Source organism: Vigna radiata, chromosome 6 (genome assembly GCF_000741045.1).
Source record: "Vigna radiata var. radiata cultivar VC1973A chromosome 6, Vradiata_ver6, whole genome shotgun sequence".
NCBI lineage: Eukaryota > Viridiplantae > Streptophyta > Magnoliopsida > Fabales > Fabaceae > Vigna > Vigna radiata.
The window spans coordinates 34,255,080-34,264,170 of record NC_028356.1 but is presented as its reverse complement, the minus strand read 5'-3'; the positions used below and the strand labels follow the sequence as shown (position 1 = coordinate 34,264,170).

The 9,091-nt window shown below is 29.8% G+C and overlaps 1 protein-coding gene across 2 annotated transcripts; it reads right to left on the bottom strand.

Annotated features, from left to right (window-relative positions):
* Positions 1-153: 153 nt before the first annotated feature.
* Positions 154-1,883, bottom strand: LOC106764272. Of its 2 annotated transcripts, none has more exons than XM_014648536.2 (3): positions 1,336-1,883; positions 1,171-1,250; positions 154-1,002 (listed from the first exon to the last, which is right to left on the bottom strand). In XM_014648536.2, the coding sequence occupies exons 1-3, from the start codon at positions 1,845-1,847 to the stop codon at positions 449-451; spliced, it is 1,146 nt and encodes a 381-aa protein (XP_014504022.1). In that variant the 5' UTR covers positions 1,848-1,883; the 3' UTR covers positions 154-448. The 2 variants fall into 2 exon arrangements, with proteins under 2 accessions (XP_014504022.1, XP_014504023.1); XM_014648537.2 differs by having other exon boundaries at positions 1,171-1,244.
* Positions 1,884-9,091: the final 7,208 nt, after the last annotated feature.

Genomic DNA, 9,091 nt, shown 5'->3' with positions numbered 1-9,091 from the left:
CTCAATGTCTGCAGATGATTTGTGAATAAATGTTGAATCGTTATAGATCCTATAGATTTAATTATGTCTAGTATATGAAGTCTTTTTTACAACAACAATTAAAATCTGCAGACATGAAAGGGTGGTATGTTTATAATGCAAATATTTAACTTGTCTACTGTTAATTCTGAATTTGATTATAAATAAAGCTTAGCTACTTTTGAAAACTTCTTTCGATTCGTATAGATTTTCATTCAACACACATTTCACCATTGATGCCAAGTTCTGATAAAACGTATATTAAAAAAGGAATTAGTTTAATTAATAGAACCAAGTGATAATAGATAGAGAATATCATGCAATATTACTATTCCGGTTGTCAAATAGGAAATTAGCCGAGTTATGATCAAAAACCGAATTGAGAGGGAGGAGTTTTGAATGTGTCAGGTGCAAGACATTTGAAGAAATGTTACGTATTTGGTATCGAAGTTGCAGTAATTTCTATTACAATTTCATTGAGGATGTCATCTAAAATTGCATCGGTGATCTCAATGCTGATGTCCTTGACGTGGGGTTCAAACTTTTTCCATTCGACGATTGAATTCAAGTAATCCAAAGTCAATAAGTAAGTAAGGTTTGCTCCACCTACAGCTACAGCTTGTTGGTCCCATTTGTTTGTTCTCTGACGAAGGAGCTTTCCAATCTGTAGAGTCCCCATAAATTGTCTGTAACCTCTCTTTCTGTCGTCTTCTGTTGGAAGGGTTATGGCAATATCTTTCACACAATCAAACAACATCTTCATTATCCTACGCAACACCCTTTTAGATTTCAATTTCTGAGAAACATCATCAGTCCCACGAAGAACAACCCTAGTACTTCCACAATTCCCTTTCTTCTTTGTCTCCTCAACTAAACCACCCCACCTACCAGCTGCTGATAACAACGACTTCCCTCTGATTTTCTTTGGCAGAATATCACCACTACTCTGTATTCTCTGTTGCGTTCTCCTAACATCCTCAATCACTGTTCCATCACCACATTTAATAATCTTATCTCATTCGTACAATCTTATAAAACCATTCTATAATCAAACATCAACATATGTCTACCATTCTCACTAATCTTGACACACTATCTCCGGACAGAGTAAATTAAATTCTGGTTTTTAAAATGGCCAAATAAACAACGTACCATCTGGAGCTCTTGGTACATGAATCTTTCTCTGTAATTCATAACCACCTTCTATGAATCTCTGCGGCTGCCTTCTGTTTCTAGTAAGAGCAACAAAACCAGTTAATAATTTTTTCTAAAGTAAGATGCTGAGGTTACTAAAATGTTTAAGAATTTGAGTCCTACCTCTGCTGCGGTACCATATTGTATAAAGTGCGGGAATAAAACAAGTGCTGCTGTTTATGCGAGAACAGGGAGGTTCCATCTTCACCAATATCTTGGCATGAACTGAGCATAGTAAATCTGGTATCTGATGAAAACTGAAGAATATGATCGAGCCGGGTATGTTGAAGGACACCTTCATGTTTGTTTCTCTGGTCATACTCATGAACATTGGATAGAAAACTTTCGGTTTCTTTGGGGTAAGAAAGCTTCTTATATAGGGCTTTTAGGACATAGAAAAAACCCTTTTTTTTTGGTTGCTCTGAAGTGTTGGTTGAATCTCCTCCATCAATGGAGCTCCACCTGTTGGAATACTCTCTTTCTGAAAGGTAAAGCTCTAAAATGAAAGGTTCTTGTTCGTCATTGAGAAACTCTGCTAGTCTTTTGTGTGGTTTGAGTGTTGGTAAGGCCATTTGAGGTGTAATGGAAGAAGTAGAAGATTTTGCAGTTAAAATGAGGATAGAGAGCAGAGCCATATAAGAAGCTTCTGAGCCTCTGCTACCACACAGATAGATAGGATACACATTCTTCAAACTCTTTAACTCCAATTTTAGGCTACTATTATTTTTAATCCAACAAATTTTTACTAATATTTTATATTTCCTACATATTCTTTAATTTTTTTATAAATACAAAAGTTATTTTTTTTTAAGGATCAAAATATCTCTAAAATAAATTATGTAGTTGAGCAAGTGCTGTAAAAAAACATTATTCTTTAAATTAACGTATAATAATGTCAAAAGTTTGAATTATTACACACTGAGTGTGGTTTGTTGTCACACATTTATTATATATTAAAACTTTAAGTAAATAATAATATAAAATCATTTATCTTAAAGTTTTGGCTTGTGATTTTTCTTTGTCCTATTCTGTCTCTTGATTACGATCAAGATCTACTATCTATATGAAACTTTTATATATATATATATATATATATATATATATATATATGTTTCTACTGTGGGTGTCTCCGGATCTTCTTCGGTTCTGTACCTCACTTGTCCGGTTGTTTGAGGGTCCTTAATCAAGCTGTTATGTGAAGTCCGGTACCTGCTAAAGGCACTCCGACGCTAAAGTCAGTTTTTAATCTTTTTATTAAAGGTAGAGATAGAGAGTGAAACAAATGTGTGCATTAAATGTGTCTGCCTACCTCTTACTTTTGACTTATATTTATAGTTTTCTTCGTGGGCCTTTAATTAGTAGAACCTTAATTACGGTCCAATCATAGGCCCATCGCAGTTGATTTGGTCCTACCTTAATCTTGAATGTTTACCATACCTTAATCTGCGACTCGTACCGGCCGTTCCTGCCGTCCGTCTTAATAGGTGTTTCTGGCGAAAGATTGGTGCGTCTTGTGCTGAATCTTTCATCTGTCTGGCCGACCGTCTCAGACACTATCTTTAGCCATCCAGTATAATATATATATATATATATATATATATATATATATATATATATATTACATCAGTAATTTTTCTTAAAGTTTCAAAGTATAATTTATTTCACTAACGTTTGAAAATAGAAAGAAAAAATCATTACATTAATTTCGGGTTCACAATAAATTTAAAACATTAAAAATTACATAATAATAAATATTTAATTCATATTTTCTCATGACCAATGGCTAAATATGTTTCAATGAATTTGCTTGAAATTATGGATGAACTTAACTTTATTGTATATATGCTGTTTTTTCAAGTATATTTTAAAGTGATATCAATGATTTCTAATTACTAGAGTGATTGATACATCAGTTGTGTAAACTATAATAAAAATTGCCACAGTTAATACATATAATTCTCAGCATATTTTCAACAATTACAGTACAATATTAAATATTTCATTTGTTAAATAGTTTCTCAATTCATAATTCAAATTAAATATGTTTTATGATGCTTTTATTGTCTAAATTCATAATTCAAATTATTTTTAATTAAATATGTTTTATGATTTAATTTGTTGGTTATTCATCTTCCTTCATTTAATGATTTCAATTTTTTTCGTTGAATTGTTAAACCATATTTTCATTTATTATGTAACGTACAAATTGAATCCAAAGAAGGCTTTTTGGAGAAAGTCTAATGTTTCGGTCTCATATTTTAGTTTCTACAATTAAGATAAGGACATTGGTATATGACGAAAGCAAATGTCATCCTTTAATTTATTGTTTTTTTTTTTTTTTTATTAAGAAAACAAGTGTATTAATATCCATTTGAGTTTAATAAAATTATAGTATGCTACAAAAATAAAAAAAATTAATGGAACTTTATGTTATCATCTATAAATTGAAATAACCTCAATAGTTAATCAAAATGATACAAACATTTACAAATAAAGTTATTTTTAATCATTAAATATTAAAGAAGAAATATAAGGATTGAATATCAAAAGTAATACAAAAATGTTTACTGTTAACCCCATTTTTTTTAGTAAAGCAAGAAAAGGAAAATAAACCTTCACATTTTTAAAAGATTACATAACTATAGTACAAGCTAATTTACGATTTATAAATTTAAATTGTTTTATTTTTTATAATGTGATAGCAGTTGCGGAGACAATATTAATTTGAATTCATAAACTAATATCAAAATATGTCAGTATAAACTTTTATACGTGATTAAAGTGTAGTGAGGTTATTGAGTTAAATATATTTATAATCCTTAAATTTAAATATAAAATTAAAATTTATTGTTTTAAAATTTTAATATATTTTAATTTTTAAATTTTAAAAATAAATAGATACAAATATTTTAATTTAACAACGTAATATTTAAATTAGAATATATCAAACAGTTCAAATATTATTTTAAAATACTTTTAAAATCTCCAATTTTTTTTTTAATTTATTTGAATTTTACAACTTTATTTTTTTTCTTATTTTTAAAGTTTATAAATCAAACTAATTCAAAATTTAAAGAATAGAAAGATATTTAATCTTAATTATTTTTGTTATAATGCCTTGTCAAATAATTTTCATAACTTGATATAGAAACATGTGTTAGTTGAACTTTTGGTCAATTTGTACAATATAAATGTTGTCTGAAATTTTGTTTTCTACTCTGAGCTTGAAAAAGTACGATGGTCCACACTAACATACATTTATGTAAACCACTCTCTTTTTCTTGCAAGAATAATTGATTGGTTGGTTGTTGCTTCTTTAACTTTAACAAAATTGAAAAACTAAAATTGAAAAACCAAAATCTAATAATATAAACCAAAGAGAGATGAAAAATAAAATCCACTCTAACTATTTTAACTTCACATCTAAAATTATTATAATGAAAATCATCAAAGTCATCACACATTTTAATTATTTAAAAACATAAAACAAAAACGAGAAAATTTTAATATAATGTAAATTTTTTATGTTATAAGTCTATTAAAAATAAAATTTATTTATAATATATAAATAATATAAATCTTAATTTATTAATTGGTTATGTAAAATTGAGTTCAGCTTAAAATCTAGTTCAAATGTTTCAAATTTAATATCTATATATTAAAGTTCATTTTTTAACAATTTAGTATTTTTGTTTGTTGGTGTATTTTTTTAAAATAGAAAAAGCATAGGTAACAGTACTAGAAAAGTGTGATTATTTGCAAAACTTGGTTGGCGTGAACATATTATATAGATAAATACAAATTAGAATAATGATATTTTGACAATAATTTTTTGATAACTTTTTTGATAATGAGACACGTATCATCATTTTATTTGTCTATTTGAATTTATGTTTAAAAAATATTTAAAACGGACCAATCATATATTGTATGTATTGTCAAAAAGTTGTTAAAATAATACTGTTAAAGAAAGTTTTTACTACAAAGTAACCCAACTAACTCAATTTCCAATTACGTCATTGAGAAGCGTGCAATCATGTAAACAACCAAACCCTACAACAATACCATACGCCATTCAATTCAAACATTCATCACTGGTTTTTAAGGTGGTCTTCATAGGATTCCAAAATGTCAGAAACTTAAAAACAAAGGTAGAAAAAATGCCGTCGAGGGTTGTTGTAGGACAACAATAGTAATAAAATTAAATTAAAGTTTTAATTTTATGATATTACCAAAAGCATACCATATACAATTTCTTTTTTCTTTTTTTCATGAATCGTTTTCCATATAATAAATATGTAGATAATAATCAGAAAAAACTCTCAACCTACATACACAAAAATACTTGAAAACAATTTTGTGCTTCTTTTAATTATTGCACCCTTCTAACAAATTCCATACCTCCTAAAATTTCACATCACTGTTTTCCTTTTAAACCAGAATTTTCAATATAATCAATATTCTTAACTAAACCAAAATTTTCTACTGGGTATTTCCGGATAATATGTCATCAAATGTATGAGTGGTTAGTATTGAGTGGTTATATATATTATCAAATTATTATCATAAGTCTTGTAAACTTATTTTTAAAATATTCAACAAAATATTATGTCTAATCTTCAACTAATAAATATATAAGAAGAAATCATTCTTATTTCTTGAATTAATTAATTTTTTAGAGTATTCTAAATCTAAATTGGAAAATTTGAAGAAGTAATAGTGCAGTTGGCATGGTTATTAGAAGAAGTTTGATGAAAGGCAATGTAATAATACCAACTTTTTGAGATGATACAATCCCATAATAGAATATTAACAACTTGGCAACATAGTTCGTTAACATGACTCGATAACACCTCTTATGTTTCTGGCTTTTCGCTCAATTAACATCTTTATGTTTCTTTTATAGTTTTTCTTTCTTTTTCTATACAATTGTTTGTATTTTGTAGGAACATCACAATATTGTATTTTTCTTCCTTTTCTCTTATCAAAATATTATTCATAATTATGATTTATGTTTGGTTCATCTCTTTAACCTTTCTTTTGAAAAGCTCTACTGCATGTAAATTTGATTATCTGTTTTTTCTTTTCTTCTTTCTTTCTTGTATGTTTTCTTTTGTTCTTGTATTTTCATGGCAAAAGAAAGTTCCATGCATAGTTACATTTACCTTTATCCTAACGAAAATCCTACTATTGTCCTCATTTTGCTTGTTCTTGATGATTCAAATTGTCATTCTTGAAGTTAGTCGATGCTTATTGCATTGAGCGCCAAAAAAAAAAATTGAATCTGTCATTAGTAATGTTCTTCCACCTGAAAAAGACAAGCCAAAACATGCTATCTAGAATCGAGGAAACAATATAGCTATCTCGTGGCTTGGTTCATTATGTTTTTACATCCATCAGACAAAGCATTGTTTGGATGGATAAAGCTTATGATATTTGGAGTGATATGAAAAATAGGTTTTTTCGAGGCACTCTCTCACTGTATAAAGCCTTCAACTTGAAATTTTCACCCTTCATCAAGGTGACCTTAATATTTCTGAATACTTTACTAAATTGCGAATTCTTTGGAATGAGATAGAAAATTTTCATCCAAAACCTGTCTGTGCATGCAAACCCAATTATAATTATTAAGTCTTGAAAGTTATGAAACAAAGAAAGCAAGAGGATCAAATTATGCAATTTCTGCGAGGGCTGAATGATCGATTTTCTAGTATTACATCACATGTGCTTATGTTGGATCCTATTTTTTATATCACCAAGGTTTTTTCGTTGGTGGCATAGTAAGAAAGACTGTTGTTCACGGTAAACTTGATAGCCATTGTTACAACTTAGGACAACAATAATTATACCTCTTCCTTGGCTTCAACCTTTTCCATTACTTGCAATTATTGTGGTAGATTTGGAGATTTGAACAAAGTGAAGTTGTCTACTATAGGAAGAATGACTTCCCAAATCAACACACAATTTTTAAAAATATCCATAGTATAAGGAGACACTGCACTCATTGCAACATAAGTGGTCATATCATGGAGGTCTGTTATAATAAACATGGTTATCCACGAGACCATAAATTCTACAAGAAGCAAACATAGATTTACAACACTTCTTTCAAAAGGACAATGAAAATATCAAAAAGAGTAAATTTGATAATTCTGAGCACATCTGCCTACACCATAATTATTCTTGAGCTCTTCAAAAGCCATAATTTGAAAGATTCTTCCATTCTTGCTCAAATTCACCACATTGGATTTGTTTCGGCCAATCAATGCCCCTTAGGTAATATTAATCCTACTCTTACTTCTAATTCATTCTAAAACAAAAGGATTCTTGATTTTGGATCTACATATCATATAAGTGTCTTTTTACAAAGCTTTTCATCTTACAATCACATCAAACCTATACAAATTGCCTTACCTAATGGTGATATTGTTTTTTATGAGTATTTTGGAATTGTGATTCTCAATCATAAAATTTAAATCTTAAATGTTTTTTATGTTTCACAATTTTCTTTAAATCTTATCTCTATATCACCAAAGAGAAAATTGCTATAGTTAGAATCATTGCTGGGTTATATGTTTCAATTTTTTTTTCAAACATGCTTAACTCTACTACGAATTTTGCCAATAATGTCATAAAGAATGCTAGTTTTTAGCATCTAAGACTAGGACATCCTTTTGATACCAGATTGAATAGTCTAAAACTTAAATATCCTTTCATTGCTCATGATTCCACATACATATGTGACACTTATTATCGTGTTAAGCAAAGAGAGTTACCTTTTCATATTAGTACTTCTCACCCCACGAAAATCTTTGATCTTACTCACATAGATATATGAAGTCCTTGTAATATTCTTTCTATGCATGACTTTAAATACTTCCTGACTATTGTGGATGATTTTTCTCGCTATACTTGGTTAATACCATGATTGAAAATTTGTTGTCAAGAAAATTATCATTGATTTCATCACCAACATAGAAAACCAATTTTCTACCATATAAAGAATGGTCGTGATAGCTGATATGAGGTAGGATAAAATTCTGCAGTGTTAAATCAACTTTTATTTACGTATTATATGGATCCTATGAATTTAGCATAGGCTTGTGTGATAATGCAGTTCTTATAGTTGTGGTCTGGGTAGTTTGCTTGAAGTGGACAAGGTCTAGGTTCTAATTTTTCATATGTAATAGCGAGGATAAAATCATGTAGAGGTGGATTTGTGTCAGGAGTTCTAAGCCAGGTTTTGGGGATGGAAAAGGCTAATTTGGTGATTGTGGCATAGTGTAGTAGTATGTCAGGGATATAAACTAAAGTTGTGATATATGTGGTCATAGTGTGATATGCATTCACCGAGTGGTTTAAATTGATGTCATAATGTAAGAAGCATGTGCCAAGCTATTTTTATATGTTACCATAATGTTTTATGTCTTGTTGTGTTGTTTCATGTATTTATGAGTGCTCAAAGTTACTGTCATGTTGCTTTTATGTGATGTCTGAGCTATTAGTGTCAGGATCGAGCTGTCCGGGTTGCTCTAACCGAGTTGTTTGGGTTGTCTAGTTGAAGATGGGTTGGCTGGGCTATGTTTGGTCGGGTTGGGGTGTCGAGCTAGACTGTTTGGTTGGGTTGGCCGAGCTATAAGGTGGTCGGCTTGGGCTGGCCGAGCTGTCTTGTTCGAGCTGCTTTCGGACCCTAGCTTTGAGTTTCAAAAATCGTTTATAGGCATTCTATAGGTCTATCTAGAGGTTTATGACCCTGATTGAGTTGTTGGTGATGTTGGTCGAGCTGTTTGAGTTGTTGGCCAAGTTGGTTATGGATTGGTTGAGCTATTTGTCGAGTTGTTTGAGGACCTCAACTTCAGGGCTCTGAAGATCCTTTCTA